At 43.2% G+C, this 23,599-nt stretch overlaps 2 protein-coding genes across 4 annotated transcripts in view; one reads left to right on the top strand and one right to left on the bottom strand.

Annotated features, from left to right (window-relative positions):
* The window catches only part of LOC125726912 (NACHT, LRR and PYD domains-containing protein 12-like), a 62,835-nt gene that overhangs the window by 19,306 nt on the left and 19,930 nt on the right, over positions 1-23,599 (top strand). For 2 of the 3 annotated variants that reach the window (XM_049003391.1, XM_049003389.1), the window contains exons 5-9: positions 38-266; positions 728-2,444; positions 6,094-6,267; positions 7,480-7,653; positions 8,093-8,266. In XM_049003391.1, the coding sequence (XP_048859348.1) occupies positions 38-266; positions 728-2,444; positions 6,094-6,267; positions 7,480-7,653; positions 8,093-8,266 (2,468 nt within the window). Of the gene's footprint in view, positions 1-37; positions 267-727; positions 2,445-6,093; positions 6,358-7,479; positions 7,654-8,092; positions 8,267-23,599 lie in introns of all 3 variants that reach the window. The other variant, XM_049003392.1, reaches the window with a different exon arrangement.
* LOC125726914 (uncharacterized) lies at positions 11,064-19,675 on the bottom strand. Its single transcript, XM_049003394.1, has 2 exons — positions 18,998-19,675; positions 11,064-13,203 (listed from the first exon to the last, which is right to left on the bottom strand). The coding sequence occupies exon 2, from the start codon at positions 12,909-12,911 to the stop codon at positions 11,484-11,486; it is 1,428 nt and encodes a 475-aa protein (XP_048859351.1). The 5' UTR covers positions 12,912-13,203; positions 18,998-19,675; the 3' UTR covers positions 11,064-11,483.

Raw genomic sequence — 23,599 nt, 5'->3', positions numbered from 1 at the left:
GTGCAGGTTGCAATAATAAACTGATTGTTTATTTTAGTCACTAGAGGAAAACGCTGTAAAGTTCCTAAAGGACGAGCTGAAGAAGTTTGTGAGGTACCTAGATCAGAATTACCCAGAATGCTCTGAGCCTCAGCTGGAGGAGGACAATGACCTGGACAGTGATGGTCAGATGCAGAAGACCTGTGGTAGAGAGGGAGCTCTGAAGATCACACTGTACATCCTGAGGACCATGAAGCAAAATGACCTCGCTGACATGCTGGAGAAGAGTAAGAGCCTCATAACATTCTGTACATGTACAGCACTGTGCTAAAGTCTTAGGCAGCCAGAGAAAGGGATGTTAAAATGGTCTTCATGTGTTTGTAGAAATGTGACAGTATGTCTGCGAAAGTGTTAGCCATTTCAGAACCTCTCCCAAAATCACCCTAGTATTTTCAGAAATCGTGCAATGTATAATGCATTTCTTGACTTGACCACTAACACACTTCATGTGGCTAATCAATATCTCATTAGCTTTTAAACTAATTTAATTAATTAATGAAGTGCGCTTGTCTTGTATGTGGTGTTCTAGCAAAATATCTATGATAAAACTTTGAGTATCACATTTGTCACAGAGAAATATTTGGATTTGTATGTGTAAGAAAAAGTGTGTTTTTGGAAAATATTCTTCCTCTCATACCAATCAGGATCATGGTGAGAATTAATGCATTTCCCTCTCATTTCTTTTCAGGACAGCTCATGCTGCAATATCAGTGGGAAATCAAATGTAAACTTAAGAAGCAATTTGAGTGTGTATTTGAAGGGAAAGCTAAGGGAGGACAGCCAACACTTCTCAGTGAGATTTACACAGAACTCTACATAACTGAAGGTGGTACTGGAGGAGTCAATGATGAACATGAAGTGAGACAGATTGAAACAGCATCCAAGAAAAGGCGAACAGAAGATACTACAGTCAAGTGCAATGATATATTTAAACCTTTATGTGGGCGTAAGACACCTATCAGAACTGTACTCACTAAAGGGGTGGCAGGTATCGGGAAAACAGTCTCTGTGCAGAAATTTATTCTCGACTGGGCAGAAGGAAAAGCAAACCAGGATGTTCACTTCATATTTGCTCTTCCTTTCCGGGACCTGAATTTGATTAAGGAGGAATACAGTCTGATTGAACTGCTTCACCGCTTTGTCCCAGAACTGAAATCTGTTGAATCCACTGAGCTGTTTAGGTACAAAGTCTTGTTCATCTTTGATGGTCTGGATGAGTGTCGCCTTCCTCTAGATTTTCAGAACAATGAGAGCTGGTTTGATGCAACAAAGAAAATGTCACTGGATGTGCTGTTGACTAACCTCATTAAGGGGAATCTGCTTCCATCTGCTTTCCTCTGGATAACCTCCCGGCCAGCAGCAGCCAGTCAGATACCTCCTAAGTGTGTCCACCGGGTGACAGAGATACGAGGGTTCAGTGATGCCCAGAAGGAGGAGTATTTCAAGAGGAGATTCAGTGATCAGAGCCTGGCCAGCAGGATTATCACACATGTGAAATCATCAAGGAGCCTCTTCATCATGTGCCACATACCTGTGTTTTGCTGGATTTCAGGCACTGTCCTTGAGAGACTTTTTAGTGAGACTGACAGGGGAGAAATTCCAAGGACTCTGACTGAAATGTACACACACTTCCTGATCTTTCAGGCGAGTTTAAAAATAGACAAATATTCGAAAAACGATGAAACCAAGCTTAATGAATACAGCAAGGAATTCCTTTTGAAACTTGGTAAACTGGCTTTTGACAACCTTGAGAAAGGCAATCTCATATTTTATGAGCAAGATCTGACAGAGAATGGCATTGATGTCACTGAAGCTTCAGTTTACTCTGGAGTGTGCACAGAAGTCTTTAAGGAGGAATATGGGTTGTATGAGAAGGTGTACTGCTTTGTGCATCTGAGCATCCAGGAGTATCTCGCTGCTTTATATGTGTTTCTATCAAAAAGATCAGTTAAACTGCTGGAGACTGCAGTGGATCAGGCATTAAAGAGCACGAATGGACACTTGGACCTTTACCTCCGCTTCCTCCTGGGCCTCTCAACAAACTCCAGTCAGACTCTGTTACAAAGACTACTGGGACAGACAGGAACCAGCTCACATAATATTACAGAAACAGCCAAATTCATCAAGTGGAAAATACAGGAGAATTTATCTCCAGAAAGGACCATCAACCTGTTCCACTGTCTGAATGAACTGGGTGACAATTCTCTAGTAGAGGAAGTACAAAGATACCTGAATTCAGGAAGCCTTTCAGCAGAAGACCTCTCACCTGCACAGTATTCAGCTCTGGTGTTTGTGTTACTGGTGTCAGATGAGGAGCTGGATGTGTTTGATCTGAAGAAATACATCAGATCAGATGAAGAGCACTGGAGGTTGCTGCCTGTGGTCAAGAACTCCAGGACAGCTCTGTAAGTGACGTGGGGATGGGAAATCATGTCTGGTCTGGTAGTAATACATGACTCTTGAATTAAATGTATAATATATATATATATATATGTTTCCTCATGGTTTGACAACTGGGATGATTTTTGATTATCTGGACCATAGACTTTATAATGACTGAAGGTAGTGATGTAGTAACAAACAAGAAAGTGAGGTTTCCGTTCCCATCCAGTCTGCCTTCTGATCACAGGCACAGCATCCTAACCTGCTATAGAAGCAGTGAGGGCTCTTTATCCACAGGGTGTATAAGTGGTATGTGAGTGTTATTGTCAGCAGGCGTGTTCATGTGGTGGAGCCCAGAGCTGGGAGCTTCTGTATGGCTGCTGTCTCTGGCTGCTCACTGGCGGCCTCTGCTGGCCACAGCTGCTCCTGGCTGAGGATGTGACGACACATCTAGTCTGGCAGTAATATAAAATTATCCATCCATCCGTTTTCCAAACCGCTTATCCTACTGGGTCGCGGGGGGTCCGGAGCCTATCCCGGAAGCAATGGGCATGAGGCAGGGAACAACCCGGGATGGGGGGCAAGCCCATCGCAGGGCACACTCACACATGCACACCTACGGGCAATTTAGTAACTTCAATTAGCCTCTGCATGTTTTTGGACTGTGGGGGGAAACCGGAGTACCCGGAGGAAACCCCACGACGACATGGGGAGAACATGCAAACTCCACACACGTGACCCAGGTGCTAACCACTACACCACCATGTCGCCCCACGACACACCTCGTCTGGCAGTAATAGATTAACATTATTTACCATATAAAATGAATATGTATACATGTAATTTATTTCCCCTCTTTCATCAACAACAAGGTTTTTTTTAACCTGGATTTAACTGATTCCTACCCTCACCTATGGTCATGAGCTATGTGTAGTGACCGAAAGAACGAGATCAGCCTAAATGAGTTTCCTCCACAGGGTGGCTGGGCTCTCCCTTAGAGATAGGGTGAGGAGCTCCGTCATTCGGGAGGGATTGAGAGTAGATCTGCTGCTCCTCCGCATCGAGAGGAGCCAGATGAGGTGGCTCGGGCATCTGATCAGGATGCCTCCTGGATGCCTCCCTGGTGAGGTGTTCCGGGCATGTCCCACTGGGAGGAGACCCCGGGGAAGACCCAGGACATGCTGGAGAGACTATGTCTCCCGGTTGGCCTGGGAACGCCTCGGGATCCCCCCAGAGGAGCTGGATGAAGTTGCCGGGGAGAGGGAAGTCTGGGCTTCCCTGCTGAGACTGCTGCCCCCGTGACCCGACCCCGGATTAAGCGGAAGATGGATGGATGGATGGATGGATGGATGGATTGATTGATTGATTGATTGATTGATTGATTTAACTGAGGGTGGCATGGTGGTGCAGTGCTTAGCACCCCCGCCTCACAATGAGAAGATTCTGGTTTCGATTCCAGCGTTGGTCATAGACTCTTGCTGTGTAGAGTTCACATGCTGTTGAGTTTTTCCTCCCAAAAGCATGCAGCTGCAGTTGATTGGTGACTCTAAACTGGCCCTGTGGCGTGTTGGTTTCTGCCTGCACCCCTTGTTCCTGGGATTGGCTCTGTTCCCTCCTGTGACCCCAGTTGGAAATGAGTGGTGATGGATGGATTTAACTGAAGGTAGTAAAGACAAGACTTCATTGACCATCCTTTGTGTAACAAATAACCAAAGATACAGCATCATACAGAATGGTCCAGTTTTCATTAATGGTGGGAAAACCACTCATATTCTTTTCAGTTTTGGATGCTGTAGGAAGCATTTCTGTAAATACTGGGTATCGTGCGTGACTCTTTGGGTTATGACTCTGTGCCCGTGAGCGGAAGGTCGCTGGTTCAGATCTCCTGGCCAGCAGAGTGATGTCATCGCTGGGTCCTTGAGCTGCAGGGGGCTGGATGCTGGCCGACCCTGCGCTGTGACCCCAAACTTCCTCTCACCTGTAAATGTGTTGGTGTGTCTCTTGGAGAGCAAGATGGGAGGGGCGAAAAGACAATTTCCCCATGGGGATGAATGAAGCATCATTATTCATAAATCATTCAAAAAATAATTTCTTCTAAAAGTCTATTTCACCGGATTGATAGCTTTCTGAGTAGTGTATTGTTGATAAGGGTTGGACGATAAGTAAAAAAATATATATGTGTCATTTTAGTATAAAAATATTGCAGTAAATAATAATTTTGGGTTCACCCCCCAAACACAGAATTCAATTTCATTTCAATTCAGTTTTATTTGTATAGCGTGTTTTCACAACATTACATTGTCTGAATATTAAAATCAGCAACAATCTGCAAACTCCTTGCTGGTGATTGTAAGTGTAGAACTACAAAGAGATGAGTCAGCAAGGCTAAGAAGAAGGATTTCAAATGTGCTAAAGCTATAAGCACTTTGCTCAGACACTCCTATGTTAGACTGAAATATTGCAGCAGCACCAGCACCTTTGCCATCTGGTCAAGGCTTATGCTGTAATCAGCTGGAGTAGATTCATTTAGTGCCATGAATTCATTCGGTCTAAGCCAGGTCTCAGTAAGGCATAAGAACCAAGACTAAAGTCAGTAATTATTTCATTTATCAGTAGCGCCTTAGGAGCCAGTGATCTTTCATTCTAAAGTCCAATTTTTAGCCTTACATTATACCTATACTTAGATTTGGTTTAATTATTATTAAGTTATTACGACATACACTACGGTGGAATAGACCTCCACCATTGAAAGTGTGGGGAACAGACACAGTCCCAGTAATGTGAACCCTAGGTGATGACTCCTAGCGACTAGCAGGCGGTCGGTTATGCCGGTTTGCCTGCCGCCTGGACTTGGCTCTGGCTAGTCAGCGATTTGCCTGTAGACTATGAGCTATGCTTTTGGACAGGAGATCAGCACCAGCCCGCGAGGGGTGAATACCGTCCCTCTTCAAAAGCCCAGGCCTACCCCAGAACATCCGCCAGTTGTCTATATAACCCAGACCGTTTATCGGGCACCATTCCGACAGCCAGCGATGCAGCAGCGATAATTTGCTGTATATTTCATCACCACGTCTAGCAGGGATGGGGCCAGAGCGCGTTACTGACACACACATCTTCTTCAGAAGGCTGCGCATCTCTATGAAATTTGTCTATGTAACTATTGACTTTGAATCGCAGAAGCATGACCGGCCAATAGATACAGCTCTACATTAATTTTATAGTTTTTTTTTTTTTTAAGTTGTGAACAGAAGCACAACAGTGTTGGGGGTGTAACGTCGGTACCCTGACTATAAAATTTGCCGAGTGGGGGGGGGAGGGAGGCTGGGTGCCCCATGATAAATGTTGCCGGGGTAGGAAATGTTTGTGAAAATATGGGACAAATTATATTCTTATATATTCTGTGATTTTTGGCTATAGCTTGTACTTAATGTTTTTACCTCTAGTTTTGAGCTAAGCTGCACTGACTCACAATTAGTGATCTGACTGCAGTAAATTGCCAGGATTCACAGGACACTCTACAGACTGTAATTCATTTTGAAATGTAAGCTGTGCTGCTAATTATATTGAAAACAAATGCTGATTGTAATGTTTGGTATTTAGCTAGGATAGTTAGTGTAGTTATTTAGTGTAGGATGTGTATATGTCTGTGTATTAAAGTGTTTTCTGTTCCAGGCTGAAAGGCTGTGGTCTCATAGATAAACACTGTGAAGTGTTGACATCAGCTCTAAGATCAAACTCCTCACCCCTGAGAGAGCTGGACCTGAGTGACAATGACCTGCAGGATTCAGGAGTGAAGCTGCTCTGTGCTGGACTGGGGGATTCACGGTGTAAACTGGAGATACTAAGGTCAGTATTACTAGGTATTCCAAACTGTAAACTGGGAGTACTGAGGTCAGTATTATTGGGTATTCGACACTGTAAACAGGAGATACTGAGGTCAGTATTGCTGGGTATTCCACACTGTGAACTGGGAGTACTAAGGTCAGTATTTCTGGGTATTCCACAGTCTTTCACCAGCATCCAGAACTTTCACAAGAAGTAAATGATAGACTCTGTACACCCCTCTACTTGAGGAGATGCTCAGTGATTTTCTAAGTCTGATCTCTACAGAATTCTGGATGTTAATCTTTCCCAGTCTGGTCTCCTTGCCCTTGACATCCATACAAGGCCTCATCCTCACTGCCATCAGGGTCTGCTTGGGACAGGACTGTGGATGAGGGAGGAGGGTGGTAGACAGGAGGAGACTGAGGCTGCTGCCTGACCTCAGATCTGGGCTCACATACCATGAAACCATCAGTTTATTTGTACTTTCACTGTAATTTCAGCTTCAAACCACAGTTCAGTTGTTTCATGCAGTGGAAAGTTATATTGTAGTGTGGTATGAGTTAAAGGACATATAGGCAGTGATTGGTGACTGGACTAAAGCCTCAGTGAGGCAGAGTTTATTAAAAAATAAAAATGACAGCAGGAAGAGGAAAGTTTGGGGCGGCTGGTGGCAGTCAGTGGCGTCCTCATTCCGAGTCGGGGTCTCTGGGTGTGAGAGACGGGAGACGTGAGGGAGACACTGCTGTCTGTTCCCAGGCGAGGTGGGAGGAGAGAAAACAGAACAAAGGGAGCGGAAGGCAGGGTAACGCGGAGCAGCCGGTGTCTGGGGGTCACAGGTGAGGTGGGAGGAGAGAAAACAGAACAAAAGGAGCGGAAGGCAGGGTAACGCGGAGCTGCCGGTGTCTAGGGGTCACAGGTGAGGTGGGAGGAGAGAAAACATAACAAAAGGAGCGGAAGGCAGGGTAACGTGGAGCACCAGCGTAATGATGGTTTGGTTTGGAAATTAAATGCTCATTTCTGGTCGTTAATTCACAGTGATTCAGGATGTCAGATTAAAAGCTGAGCTTCAGTGAGTCATGTAGGATCACTGTGTTACTGTTATATCTTTGCAGACAAGCAGCCGCTAAACCTCTGAGAGCTGATCACTGCTGCTGGTCTCTCCTCCACTTTATACAGCTAATTATATGTGAATAGACGGCTGTAGAAAACATTATTTTTATTTCTTTTCTACAGACTGTCAGGCTGTAGAGTCACAGAAGAAGGCTGTTCTTCCCTGGCTTCAGCTCTAAGGTCAAACTCCTCACACCTGAGAGAGCTGGACCTGAGCTACAATCAACCAGGAGACTCAGGAGTGAAGCTGCTCTCTGCTGTACTGGAGGATCCCAGCTGTAAACTGGAGAAGCTGCAGTGAGTACAGAATATGCATTTTTACAAAAAACTAACTGGACACCAAGAAAACACACAATGAATTTCAGCAGTTACATAATAAACAAACACAAACAGCTTCTGTTTTCTTGCCCTGCTTCCTTATATCCCACAATCTTATCAGCCCTCGATCCATGTTAGAAATAATTAAGCAGCGAAACAGGAAACATCCATTCAATCATATAATCCATGCAATTCATTTGTGTAACTTCGCAAAGTTACCGGTACTGTTAGTTAAACATGCTAACGTTAACTTGTGTTATGGACAAGAATATAATGGACATCAATCAGAATTGGGAAGATTGTTAAAATGGTGTTTAGTAAATTAATTGTTTTCTAAAAATCCTTTATGTTATGGCCCCTATTCCCCTCATTTGATGTTCCAGTATAAAAAGTGGATTTAAAATTGTATTTTTTTAAGGGTGAACAGCTGTAATCTCACAGAGAGATTCTGTGAGGTGCTGGCTTCACCTTTAAAATCAAATTCTTCACACCTGAGAGAGCTGGACCTGAGCGACAATGACCTGCAGGATTCGGGAGTGAAGCTGCTCTCTGCTGGACTGTGGGATTCACACTGTAAACTGGAGATACTTAGGTCAGTATTACTGGGTATTCCACACTGTAAACTGGGGATACTGAGGTCAGCATTACTGGGTATTCCACACTGTAAACTGGGGATGCTAAGCTCAGTATTACTGGGTTTTCCACACTGTATGCTGGAAATACTGAGGTCAGTATTACTGGGTATTCCACACTGTAAACTGGAGACACTGAGGTCAGTATTTCTGGGTTTTCCACACTGTAAGCTGGAAATACAGAGGTCAGTATTACTGCGTAGGGGCATCCTGGGATTGCTGCGAGAGATTGCTGGGATACTGTGAGAGAGTGGTGTTGAGCTGCAGCGATTGTTTTGGGATTGTTTGTGATTGTTTTTGGGGTGTTTGGAACGTATTTTCTGAGTGTTTGTGTGCTTTAATTGTTTAGTGGGTGGCTGTGTTATTTCTATTTATTGTTCTTATTTTGGTCGGCGTGAGTGCTTGTCTGTCCTGTCTGTTTATTAACAGCGCGATTGTTATGGGCAGTGAGCTGCGTTTTCTGTTCGCGTTTAACTCAGTAAAAAACACCGGCGGGGCGAAATAGCTAATAATATCTAACGTCGGTAACGTTACTCAGCGCCAGAAAAGGACAGTTGCTCCTGAGCTTTGCTCGGTCGCCAGTCGGGGCCGGGAGGACATTTTCCACTTTTTTCCCCGCTCCGGCAGTAGCCTGCTGTGAGGAGGGTTTTTGTGGTTTTTCGACCTCCCAAGAGCAACTTCGATTTCGTTTTGTTTTTAGTTCATACTTGGTTCAGGCAGAAGTTCTTTTGGTAAGTAGTAGTAAATTTATCGGATTTAAAATTTTAAATAAAAATAATAATTAAGTTCCGTTTCAACCCAAGTAACTTATTTTAGTGTACTCGGCACTTTATTGCATTTAACGGTACGCGAATTAATCTTTAAAGTTAAATACGCTATATAAATTTACTGGGCTGGGAGTACGGGGTCATAGTGAGTTAGTTAATTATGGGGCCGGCTCAGTGTTGCGTTTGCAACATGTTTGCCCTTCTGGACGTTAGTGTCCAGTCGGACTTCATCTGCGAGCGATGTAAGCTAGTGGACTCGCTCATGGTCAAGGTTCGCGGCCTTGAGGAGCAACTGGCTCTCATCCAATGCAACAGTGAGTTAGAGGAGCAAGTTAATACGCCTTTTAGGGAGAAGGTGTGTACGCCACTAGCCGGGAGGGGGGAGAATGAAGAGCAGAGAGGTCGAGAGAGCTGGGTGACCGTAGGTCGTAGACGCAGGAAGGGGCGTACACACGTTGCAGAGGCAGCATCACCTGAGGTGACTGTGTCGAACAGGTTTCAGGTTCTTCCAGCTTTAGAGCTAATCTACCAGGAATGCAGTGGGACATTGTCACTGGCTCTTCAGAAAATGAACTGGAGATGGTGGAATTAGTACAGGATTGTTTTTTTACTCAGTTTGTTAACACCCCTACCAGGGGAGATGCCATTCTTGATCTTGTTCTCTCTAATAACCAGGACAGGATTGGTAAATTAGACGTTTTAGAACCACTTGACAGTAGCGATCATAACATGGTCAAATTTGAGGTTAAGTTTAGTGTTCGAAGAGCTAAGTCCAAATCAAAAATATATAATGTTAGGAAGGCTGACTTTAAGTGTATGAGACTAAAACTAGAAACTGTGAACTGGATGGAGTTAAATAACAAAACTGTTGAAGAGGCCTGGGAATTTTTTAAAAGCACATTATTGCAAGTGCAAGAGGACTTCATACCTGTTTCCAGCAAGAATAAATCTAGGAAATTGCAACCTAGGTGGTTTACTAGGGAAATAAAGCATAAAGTAAGGAGGAAAAGGGCTTTGTTCCAGCAATGGAAAATAACTGACGATGACAGAATTAAGCAGGAATATCTAAGTCTACAGACTGAGTTAAAAAATGATATTAGACGAGCTAAAAGAAATGTCGAAAGGATGGTTGCATTGGAAGCTAAGGATGACGTTAAAAGTTTCTTCCAGTATTTTAACTCTAAAAGAGCTCTAAAACCTGAAATTACTAATCTGCAGGATAGTAAGGGTCTTATAATAGTAAACGACATTGATATAGTAAATGAGTTCAATGATAGTTTTGCACGGGTATTCACTGTTGAGGACCTTAGTAATTTACCAGTTATTACCTATCCAGCATTGTCTATAGCTAATATATATATAACTGAAGCAGATGTTTTGCAAAGCCTAGCTAAGCTCAAAATAAATAAATCACAGGGTCCTGATGGCATCTTACCAATAGTGTTAAAAGAGATGAGGGATATTATTTGCCGACCCTTAACTTTACTGTTTCAAAAATCCTTATCTGAAGGTGTGGTACCTTCTGATTGGAAGCACGCCTTCATAACGCCTATTTTTAAAAAAGGGGATAGAAGTAATTTGTCTAACTATAGGCCAATCAGTCTAACTTGTATAACTGGTAAAGTTATGGAGGCTATAATCAAAGAGAAAATGGTAGATTACCTGGACTCCAATAACATTTTGCGGGATAGCCAGCATGGATTTAGGAGAGGTAGATCCTGTTTAACAAATCTGTTGGAGTTTTTTGAGGAAGCTACTCAGGAAGTTGATGATAAGAAGGCCTATGATGTCATCTACTTAGATTTCCAAAAGGCTTTTGATGTTGTCCCCCACAAGAGGCTCCTACTTAAACTCAAAGTGTTGGAGAAAGCGTCAGGCTTTCCACTCCAACTCTGCACACAGGACCAAACTACAATACAGTATATGTTGGAGAAAGCGACAGGCTTTCCACTCCAACTCTGTACACACCATTAATTACGAGACAACACACTTAGAGTTTTACTTGCACAAGGGTAACCACACTCTCTGCATGCTAGGCTACAAAGGAATGTGTTACAAAGGGTGGTTCCCCTTGGCACCTTTATTTATAGTCAATGGGGGGCAGGGGTCTTGGAGTGAGAACAAAGAAAAGACTGTGAGAGTAAGAAGAAGTTCTGGTTTTACTCAGGTAGACAACTATTTAAACACGTGCTCAGGATACGTGTAAACTAATATAATCTAAAGTATGAAGGTAAAGGAAAACAAAATAATGTATATACATATTTACACTCATTGCTGATTATACAGAAATGATAACAAATGATTACTAACAGTTTCTTCAACCTAACAGTCCCTCCTGTTTATCATGACAGTATGATCAGAAGCATCAGTATTGTACAAATTGCAAAAACACTTTCAGCACAACCGTCATTCAGATCACATCATCATCATTATTAAGAGGGCTAGACAAGGTTAGTAAATCCATTCGTTCTTCTGCAGTGTATAGCAGAAAAACAGAACTAAAAGTATGTTGTATCATGGAACGGAGGCAGGGTATAATACAAATGAAACAACAACATACAAATAATAATGTAACAAGAATGGGGAGTGAGAACTTTAGCAGTAACTGCCACCAGGACCCAGTAAGAAACCAATTCAACCATGAGGGGCCAGCATGAGGGTCTAAGGTCATGATCTTTTGAAGTTCTCGCAGACGGTCCAAGGCTGTAGTCATGTTGGGTGAGTGCACATTATCGGGAATATATGTACAGCAGGTATTATTTAAAAGCACGCACACACCACCTTGTGCAGCAGTAAGTATGTCTAAAACCATTCTATTCTGAATGACCATCTGTTTAATAGCATCTATCTCACCATTCTGTTGCTCATTTATTATGATGGAGTTATTTATGAACAGCCCCAAACGATAATCAATAGTTTCTAATCGTAACGTATTCTTTGCTGTTCCTACCCAGGGAAAAAGAGACATTAATACTTTCTGGTCTGTAGACCAATGTTTGAACTCCTGGGGAACATCTGAACCCCAGACACTGTCATGAGGACGGAGAGAAGCTGTAGTTATGATGGACCGGCGCCTGCGGTTCGCTGGTGTAGATGACAGTGACACCAGGAAAGTATGGTCTGACACAAAGATTGGAGCGCACACACCATACCAGTTATAGGGCAAAACGAAATATGCGCGGGGTCCACATAACCAAGCTACTCCTTGCACCCAGTAGGTGCCATTACTAAATCCACTTATGTTTACCGGGGCACCTTCTCCGTGTACTAGTATTTGGGCACAGTTGGTGGTGTTCCCCATATGATGGGTGCCGTTCATTTGGTCATAACACATTGAGTGATTAAATGTTTTAGGGTCCATGTTCAGGTGGACAGATAAAGGTAAGGATATATTTGACACTTTTATAGCAAAATCGATCCAAAACTGCTGTGCACATACGCCATTATCCAAACCAGCAGTATATGGATCTGTGTCATTTATTTTTATATTATCATGCTGATAGCCTACACCTGCAAAAGAGGCAGCACACTTTGCTTGTGACTTATTCATAGGTTTCCCATATATAGTTAATCCGTCGGCATGAGATGGCATGTGGGTACAGACATAACAATTAGTTAAATTGTCTTTCTTTGCTGAATCATAAACATAACGGTACCAGTAGTTTTGTAGGAAAGGATGGGTCTCATTTGTGGAGATAGGTCTCAGGTGGGAGCCGTCATGTGTCCATCTAGGTGGGCGAAACACCTGCTCTGGTGAGTGCAGAAGCAGACCAACAATTCCCATAAAGAGAATTACACCGAGAGTTACCTTACCACATCCCCACCCAATCAGAGCCATTCTAAATGGAGTGCAGATCAGCTGTTTTCTTCACCGGGTTGAGACGTCAGTATCCTATTGATTGCTGCGCCTTTGTAGCGGACTTCCACTGCTACTCCGAAGGTACAGAGGTCTCTGATACGGGCTTGATGGGCTTACAGTGACTCTTATGTATCCAAGAAGGTCGCTCTGCTATTTTCACCGCTGTTGGTGTTGTGAGCAGGACTTGATAGGGTCCGTCCCACCGAGGCGTGCTCCAATCCTTTCGCAACAGGACCTTGACCAGGATCCAATCTCCTGGCTGCAGATTATCCTGTTGAACAGAAACAGAATTTACTGGCAGACTACTGGGGTTATGTTTTTGTTGTGATGATAATAGCTTACGCATCCAATCGGCTAACGTATTTTCTCTGTCTGCTTTTCCTATATCACTCATTTCGGTTGCTAAGGGAAACGGTCTACCATACACTATTTCAAATGGTGTCAATCCTGCAGGAGTGGGAGTTATTCTCATCCACAATTTTACTAGAGACAAACATTCTGGCCACGGTCTTTTTGTCTCTTCCACTGTCTTTCTGAGCCTTGTTTTAATGGTGCCGTTGGTCCTTTCCACTAAGCCTGCGCTCTGGGGGTGATAAGCACAATGATTTTTGATCGTAAACCCGAGTGCTTGTGAGCAAAGGGACATGGTTTGATTCACAAAATGAGTCCCATTGTCCGATCTTATAATATGAGGTATGCCATAGGTAGGGAAATAATGGCCTACCAAACATTTTGCAACGGTCATTGCATCACAGTGTTTTACAGGGTATATTTCTACCCACTTAGAAAAGGTGTCTATAACGACTAGACAGTACTTCTTCCCTTGTGACCAAGATAATTCAATGAAATCCATATGTACAATTTGAAATGGATACTCAGCTGCGGGAAACTGGCCACGTTTTGGCCTTATGTTGCCTTGTGCATTGTGTTTACAGCAAATTAAGCACGCTCGACAAAATTGTTTTGCATAATCAGAAAAATTTATAGTATAAAAGTATTGTTGAATAATATGTACCATCCCTCCTGTTGAGACATGGGTGTTTCCATGGCTCACTAAGGCAGCTGTCTTGTATAAATTTTTTGGTAGGATGGGCTTGTCATTCATATAATAAGTTTTCCCTTGTTGTATTGCTCCTCTCTTAATCCAGCTCTGTATTTCTGTTTTAGGTGCATGAGTCTGTGCATCACATAGTACATCACTATCTATCAACAAGACATCTGTAACATTTAAGGCAGGTTGTTTTTGTGCAGCACTTTTTGCCGTCATGTCCGCAAAACTGTTTCCTTTAGCTATTGCGGAAGCATCAGTTTGGTGTGCCTTACATTTGCATATCGCAAGGCAGTTTGGTAATTGCACAACATCTAACAACCTGAGTAATAGGTTCGTATGAGTTAAAGATGTTCCTTGCGATGTCTTGAATCCTCTATTTTTCCACACTCTTACATGGTGATGAACAGCTCCAAACACATATTGACTATCAGTGTATATTGTAAGTGGCTTGTTTTTGAAGAGCTCGCATGCCCTAATTACAGCATAGAGTTCAGCCGCTTGTGCTGAACAAGCAGGGGGGAGTGCATCGGCCTCTAACACTTCAGTAGATGTAACTACAGCATATCCGACCTTGTTCTTCCCCATGTCATTTTTTGATGCTGATCCATCTACAAAAACAACCGTTGAATCTGGTATTGGGGTCTGTAAAATATCTGCTCTTGGTTTGGTTTGTTCTTCCACAACTGCTTTGCACGAATGTGGCTCTCCATCTTCCGCTGTCGGAAGAAGGGTGCTAGGGTTGAGAGGACCACATCGCTGTATTGTGATGTTTGACTGTGAAAGCAGGAGTGAGACTAGGGTCAGATGTCTAACATGTGTGAGGAATGGCAGTGGCGTCTGCAGTAAAACTAAAGAAACTGAATGTGGCACCTTCAAAGTGAGTGGGTGACACAACACTAATTCTGCTGATAATTTCACTGCTTCTGCAGCAGCTGCACATGCCTGCAAACACTGCGGAAAACCAGCTGCCACTGCATCTAATCGTTTAGAATAGAACGCTAATGGCCTCTCTTTTGCGCCGAATGGCTGTGTTAATACTGCCTTCATATACCCTTGATTTGCATCAACACATAGGGTAAATGGTTGTTGATAATCTGGCAGAGCAAGTGTCACATTAGTTTGTAACATCATTTTTAAGTTTGTGAATGCCAATTCTCCTTCTTTTGTCCACTGAATTTTATCTTTCAGTGCCATGTCCTTCCCATAAATCAGGGTTTGTAAAGGTTGAACGAGTGCAGCATAATCAGGTAACCATTCCCTGCAATAATTGCAAAGTCCTAAGAAGGACATCATTTGCTGTTTAGTCTTTGGCTTTGGTGCCTCTTGTATTGCCTGTTTTCTAGTTTCTAATAATGATCGACCTTGTTGGGAGAGTTTATGTCCAAGATATATAACTTCCTCTCTGCAATACTGTAATTTTTGTTTTGATGCTTTATGTCCTGTATCATACAAATGCTGTAACACTAACAGTGTGGCTTCTTTGCAATGCTGTTTTGTATCTGAAGCAATTAATATATCATCTACATACAATAGCACTTGACTATGGGATGGTATTTTACAGGAACTCATTGAATAGCGTAGTGCCATTGTATATACATGTGGACTTTCTGAAAACCCTTGAGGGAGTCTAGTGTATGTGTATTTATGTCCTTTATAAGTGAAACCAAATAAGTGTTGTGAATCAGGATGTAGTGGTACTGAGAAAAAGGCATTACTCAGATCCACTACTGAAAAATACTTCTTGTCAGGGGACAAGGAATTTAACAAAAGGTGTGGATTAGGCACATCTGGTGCAGCATGTTGTACTATTTCATTTACTGGCCTTAAATCCTGCACCATGCGCCATTTCCCTGTATGTCCCTTCTGGACGGGGAATATAGGAGTATTGCAAGTGGCCTCAGGAGCCTCTCGCAATATTCCTGATGCCAACATATCCTGCACTACAGGGGCTATACCTTTCTCTGCTTCAGGTTTTAACGGGTATTGTCTAACTACCGGGCGGTGTTCTGATTTCACAATTACTTTGTAAGGTGGGAACCCCTTTACCAGTCCTACATCAGTGGGGGAGGACGACCACAACCCTTCCGGGAGGTGATCTAGATCTGGACATGATCCCTCCTCCAGGGTTGGAAAAATTTGTCAGGTTGGGTCCTGCAAGTGTGTGGTGAGAGTGGTTTGAACTCTCCATCCCAAAGGAAACCGCCACACATTGTGTTTTTTGTCATAGCTCCAAAAGGAGCCAGGTACGGGTTGGTAGTCATTGTAACTGTGCATGGAATCTCGTAAGAACATCTCTACATCCTTCCACTGCATCTGAGGTGGTTTTGATAGAGATACGTGTGGTGTTTCCCCTCTGAACACAGCCTGTTGTTTATTAGATAAGATGACTGAAGCAGCAGAAAAGCCAGTAGTGGAGTTAACATATATATGTTGTAAGGTGATACAAGTGTCTTGAAGGGCATGAAACGTTTTGTCATAGGCATAATCTGGTCCTGGGGTGCCTTTGTACCACATAGTGACGTGTAAGGCATCGCCAGGCATGAACTGGGTTTGTTTAGGGGACTGCTTTTCTCTAGTTTTTCTCAATATTTCACGTGTCTGTGCTGTCCCCCCCAGATCTAGGGACCAATAATACTGTGGAGCTGACATGCCATGTATCACGAAAGTTTGCTTTTCTACTATAGCCTTCATGCCAGTGGGTGTTGTAATCACACTAATACCCATTTGTATCATAAGATCCCTTCCTAACAGATTGACTGGACATGAAGGGCTTATTAGCACTTGGGCGTGACATTCTAACTCTGTTTCCTCATCTTTTATGCTAACTGGATTTGTCAATTGATGACTTTCAGCTTGGCCTCCTGCAGTTCGGATATTTATGGAGGACGAAGAAAAGGTGACCCTTGGAGGGCTAGTGGTTAACACTGTTCTACAGGCTCCGGTATCACATAGGCACTCATATATTTTCCCATTTATAATAAGCCTTCGTTTTGGTAGTTCTTCAAGTTGTTTTAGTGCTAGCAGTTGGCAAACTGCTTGCAAATCTATCTCTTCTGTCTCATCCTGTTTTTGCAGCTTATCTGGCTCTTTTGATAGTTCACAGGCTAATTGTCATTGATTCTCTGTGGAATTTGGGTTGTTTATAAACTTGGTTCTACATTGCCTAGCTAAGTGCCCAAGTTTTCCGCATGTCCAGCAAGTGTTATCTTGCTGTAATAAATTTCGCTGATTGCTCCTAAAAGCACCTCTCCCCCTTCCTCGGCCTCGTGACCTTCCTCTGAACCCTCCCCTCCCCGGAGGATTCATATGTATTATTGCAACAGTATCATTAGCAGCAAACACTGCGTCTGATTTCTGTTTTTGTGCTGTATGGGCGTGTTGGGCATATTCTAGGGCTTGCTGTACTGAACCAGTATTCTGATGTACCCAATGTTTATCTATGTATCTCTTCAGTTCAGGTTTTAGCCCTGTGATGAACGCACGTTTTAACTGTTGCTGATAAACTCCTCCATTTTCCTCATTATAAGGAATTCCTGAATTCCCTCTAAACACCACTCTCATCCTATCCATAAAATCCTCTGGCTCTTCTCCATCTTTTTGCTTGCATTGTGCAATTCTACCATAATCTGCTCGTCTCATAAACACTGTCTCTATCCTTCCATGTAATTGCTGCATACTCTGTTGCAGAGCTTGTGAATTATGTGCAAGTGGTTGATTGTCTGGTCCATGACCAGTAAAGTCTCCTGCTACTCTTCCCCATTTATGATTGAACAGCTGTCTTAAACACTGGAACATTTCTCTACCATTCAGGTGAAAACTGCTCTGTAGTTCCAATATTGCTGTCCAAAATTCTGGTACCCCTTCATCAACAGGAGGTATTCCCTTTAATGCTGCCGTTCTATCTTCAGCTGTCCATGGTCTATAGACTAACATTGTTTCAGGTCCTCCATCTGGCTCTCTATTAGGGTTTGCCACCTCCACTAGGGGGCATTGTAATTCTATTTCTTCCTCTTCACTATCAATATCAATGCCTTCATTTCGCGGATGCCATCGAACCTTAGCAGTAGCTAGATCGCGCACAGGGTATAACGTAGGATCTCTACTCCTAGTTATAATGGGGGAAGAAGGAAGAGCTGATGGCTTCTTTGGTATTGTGCCCGTAGCTGATGGTTGTTTTATTTCCCTTCTATCTACGGGTTGCATGGGGGCAGGCAATAGTGGTGGTGCTGGTGGTCTATTTTCTCTATGTTTTATTTTGGCCACCGTCTCATCATCTAAAGTGACTAGAGCGGCTGCAGTTAATTTATCCTTTCTATCATCCTTTTTCTGCTTTCTACGTACATCTCTTAACTTACTTTGTTCCAACCAATTATCTGAATACTTATATTCTTTTTTCCTTTTCTCCAATTTTCCTTTCTTCAAGGTTTGTAACATTTCTAGTCTTAAATTTCCTTGTAATTTTAAGATATCTGGAGTGTGGAGTTTCCCTTCAAACCCATGTTTTTTTCTCCACCTCTGATTACTTATTTGTCCTGAACCTGGTTTATATCCTTCCATAAACTTCTCATCTCCCTCTAGTTCAATCCTCTTACTCTGATTCTTTCCCATTTTTTTTTTCTTTCCCGTCTCCGCACTACACAGGTCCTGGGTGGAAATTCACTGGTACGAGATATATGGGAGGACACCAATACGGCCTTCTACTACACGCTGTTCGTGCAGCGGTATCGGTTTTCAGGGATGAAACCCGTCCTTGATCCTTCAATCACCAGTACTTCTTTCCCACCAGGCAAAATAAGAAATGGACTGACAGAAGCAACTCTAAGCCTCTATAACAGTCTTAGTCCAGTCATTCACACAATACATGCATGTTCATATTTCGCTTAATTACGGCTAAGCCTAACCCCTTTTCTGCTTAATTACGGCTAAGCCTAACCCCTTTTCTGCTTAATTACGGCTAAGCCTAACCCACGTCAATTGACCCGGTTATTTCGCTGAATAACCTTTGTTGTCTCACCTGTCCCGTGTGCCTGTGTTCCGCCACCGAGGTCCGTCAGACATCACCAGACGTCGAGCGCAGTTCTAACCACCGGCCTGATGACGAATTCACGTCACAGGTCTTTCTTGCACCCGTCTCCGAGTGGCTGCCGGCAGGCTTCAGTGTCGCTCCTCTCGGCGTGCTGGCGATGTCGTCAGGTGTCCTCGTATCCGGCTCGAAGGACCAAATTATATGTTGGAGAAAGCGTCAGGCTTTCCACTCCAACTCTGCACACAGGACCAAACTACAATACAGTATATGTTGGAGAAAGCGACAGGCTTTCCACTCCAACTCTGTACACACCATTAATTACGAGACAACACACTTAGAGTTTTACTTGCACAAGGGTAACCACACTCTCTGCATGCTAGGCTACAAAGGAATGTGTTACAAAGGGTGGTTCCCCTTGGCACCTTTATTTATAGTCAATGGGGGGCAGGGGTCTTGGAGTGAGAACAAAGAAAAGACTGTGAGAGTAAGAAGAAGTTCTGGTTTTACTCAGGTAGACAACTATTTAAACACGTGCTCAGGATACGTGTAAACTAATATAATCTAAAGTATGAAGGTAAAGGAAAACAAAATAATGTATATACATATTTACACTCATTGCTGATTATACAGAAATGATAACAAATGATTACTAACAGTTTCTTCAACCTAACACAAAGCGACAGGTATTTTAGGTACCGTAGCGACCTGGATTGATAACTGGTTAACAGATAGGAAACAGCGAGTAGTTATAAGAGGCACAATGTCAAAGTGGGCTTGCGTTCATAGTGGGGTACCGCAGGGTTCGATTTTAGGACCACTATTGTTCCTAATTTACATAAATGATATGGATACCAATATATACAGTAAACTGGTGAAATTTGCAGATGACACCAAGGTGGGTGGTGTAGCAGATACTGAATTAGTGGCTCAGCAGCTACAGCGGGATCTTGATTTAATTAGTGACTGGGCCGATACCTGGCAGATGAAATTTAACATCGATAAATGTAAGGTACTCCATCTAGGGAGCAGAAATATAAAGTACAGGTATTTCATGGGTGTCACTGAAATAAAGGTAGCTGATCATGAGAAAGACCTTGGTGTGTATGTTGATGCTTCCATGTCCCATTCTCGCCAGTGTGGGGAAGCAATAAAAAAGGCCAATAGGATGTTGGGGTATATCTCCAGGTGTGTGGAGTTTAAGTCAAGGGAGGTAATGCTAAGATTATACAATTCCTTGGTGAGACCTCACCTAGAATATTGTGTGCAGGTTTGGTCACCATATCTTAAAAAGGACATTGTGGCCTTAGAAAAGGTGCAGCGTAGGGCCACAAAAATGATTCCTGGTCTTAGAGGAATGTCATACGAGGAACGGTTACTTGAGCTAAATCTGTTCAGTCTCAAGCAAAGGAGACTGAGGGGGGACATGATCCAGGTATATAAGATTCTAACAGGTTTGGATGCTGTTCAAGCAAATAGTTACTTCAGCATTAGTTTAAATACATGAACTCGTGGCCATAGGTGGAAATTAGCGGGAGAACACTTCAAGCTGGATTTAAGGAAGCACTTCTTTACACAGCGTGTAGTCAGAGTATGGAATACCCTTCCTGATAATGTAGTGCAAGCTGAATCCTTGGGTTCCTTTAAATCAGAGCTAGATAAGATTTTAACGACTCTGAGCTATTAGTTTAGTTCTCCCCAAGCGAGCTTGATGGGCCGAATGGCCTCCTCTCGTTTGTATAGTTCTTATGTTCTTATGTTCTTATGCGTATTCCACACTGTAAACTGGGATTGCTGAGGTCAGTATTACTGGGTATTCCACACTGTAAACTGGGATTGCTGAGGTCAGTATTACTGGGTATTCCACACTGTAAAATGGAGATACTGAGGTCAGTATTTAACTGCTACCTGACCTCAGATCTGGACTCATTTACCATAAAACCATCAATTTATTTTTACTTTCCCTGTAATTTCGGATATCACAATATCAGATTTTCACTACACGATTATTGTGGCCAAATTCACAGCAATCATGTTATTGTGATATCGTGAAACTTTGAACATAATAATTATAATGATGCAGAAACAAGTCAAATTCATCTTTAAATTTGTTTATTGTGTCTCCTGTGTAGTGAGGTGCAGAGTTTGTAACCATGACTGTATAAAAGCACATGAAAAGAACAATTACACCCCCTAGTGGATGGTGGAGGGATAACCAGGGCTAAAGCCCCCTTTTGCTTACTGTTGATTGGCTTGTCCTGCAGACTGGAGTGTCTAAGACCATGTCTCTTTCACAAAATTAATATTTATTTTAACGACGCCAGGTTCATTTTAAATGTTATTTACTTTTTCAATGTTTTTATCTAATCCAACTGATTTGGAGTGAAATTAATCTGGTTACGACAGACACAAAATATGGCAAACTTCATGTTTCTGTTCAGAGTGAACCAAAGCTATGTGACCAAAATACCGCATCACTGGATTACAGCAGTTTAACCTGATAGAAATACAAGATAATATTTAAAATACGGGATATTTCGTTAATAGTGTACATGGGCGTGAGAGTGCCCGTAGCAGGGCATGCATGCAGGGGTGAGGGCGGTGCTGTATACAGGCCCGTATAGCATGCAGATAATTTATCTATGACACCCATGATGCACTGTGAGCAGGTGTACAGGCCCACATAGCATGCAAATAATCATCTGTGACACCCATGATGCACTGTGAGCAGGTATACAGGCCCACATAGCATGCAAATAATTATCTGTGAGACCCATGGTGCACTGTGAGCAGGTATACAGGCCCACATAGCATGCAGATAATCATCTGTGACACCCATGGTGCACTGTGAGCAGGTACACAGGCCCACACAGAATGCAGATAATCATCTGTGACACCCATGGTGCACTGTGAGCAGGTATACAGGCCCACATAGCATGCAGATAATTATCTGTGACACACATGGTGCACTGTGAGCAGGTATACAGGCCCACATAGCATGCAGATAATTATCTGTGACACACATGGTGCACTGTGAGCAGGTATACAGACCCACATTGCATGCAGATTATTATCTGTGACACCCATGGTGCACTGTGAGCAAGTATACAGACCCACATAGCATGCAGATAATTATCTGTTTCCTGTAGGAGTGTGAATGCAGGTGATGTCATCCCATCTGTGACACTGTAGCTTTGGATGAGGTGTGCAGTATTTTAACCCAGTGGGTGAACGACTCTCCGAAACCAAATCTATGTAATGTATTAAAGAGGAATGTCCACCTGACTGTAAGATGGATCTATTGGTCACCATGAGCACTTAGTCCCTGGTCCCCCCTGCTTATCTGGGGAACAAGGGGCACAGGTAGGAACCAACCCAGGGCAGTTGCCAACACACTTCAGGACACACACAATTATCGGGCCAACCTAGAGATGCCAATGAACCTAATTTGCATGCTAATAGACCATGTGAGGAAACCGGAGCCCCCCCAGTGGAAACCCATGCAAACACAGGGAGAACATGCAAACTCCCCTAAGAAAGGACCTACACTGATCCAGGGATCAAACCCAGGGCCTTCCTGTTGTGAGGCAGCAGCGCTAACCACTGTGCCACAATGTCACCCCTTTTCTTCAGCTGATGTTGTAATCATGGTTTTAGTGTGGGTATGCTGAGCAATATTGACTAAATTAAATACTCTATGGATGTTGTCCGAGACATGTCCTGTCTTGATGAAGTCTGTCTGATCAGGATGGATTATAGTAGGAATGACTGTCTGTAACCGAGTGGTGAGAGTTTTTGTGATGATTTTCAAGTCTGTAATCATTAGTGAGAGTGATGGGTAACTGGAGGGTTGTGTTGGCTCTTTATCAGGATTCAATAACACGGTAATGGTCGGTAACTGGAGGGTTGTGTTGGGTCCTTATCAGGTTACAATAACACTGTAATGGCTGGTAACTGCAGGGTTGTGTTGGGTCTGTAACAGGTCTCAATAACACTGTAATGGCCGGTAACTGGAGGGCTGTGTTGGGTCTTTATCAGGTTTCAATAACACTGTAATGGCCGGTAACTGGAGGGCTGTGTTGGGTCTGTAACAGGTCTCAATAATACTGTAATGGCCGGTAACTGGAGGGCTGTGTTGGGTCTGTAACAGGTCTCAATAACACTGTAATGGCCGGTAACTGGAGGGCTGTGTTGGGTCTTTATCAGGTTTCAATAACACTGTAATGGCCGGTAACTGGAGGGCTGTGTTGGGTCTGTAACAGGTCTCAATAATACTGTAATGGCCGGTAACTGGAGGGCTGTGTTGGGTCTGTAACAGGTCTCAATAACACTGTAATGGCCGGTAACTGGAGGGCTGTGTTGGGTCTTTATCAGGTTTCAGTAACACTGTAATGGCCGGTAACTGGAGGGTTGTGTTGGATCTTTATCAGGTTTCAGTAACACTGTAATGGCCGGTAACTGGAGGGTTGTGTTGGGTCTTTATTAGGTTTCAATAACACTGTAATGACCGGTAATTGGAGGGTTGCGTTGGATCTTTATCAGGTCTCAATAACACTGTAATGACCGGTAATTGGAGGGTTGTGTTGGATCTTT

This window comes from Brienomyrus brachyistius, unplaced genomic scaffold (genome assembly GCF_023856365.1).
Source record: "Brienomyrus brachyistius isolate T26 unplaced genomic scaffold, BBRACH_0.4 scaffold79, whole genome shotgun sequence".
Classification (NCBI taxonomy): domain Eukaryota; kingdom Metazoa; phylum Chordata; class Actinopteri; order Osteoglossiformes; family Mormyridae; genus Brienomyrus; species Brienomyrus brachyistius.
This window is presented reverse-complemented; position numbering and strand designations above follow the sequence as displayed.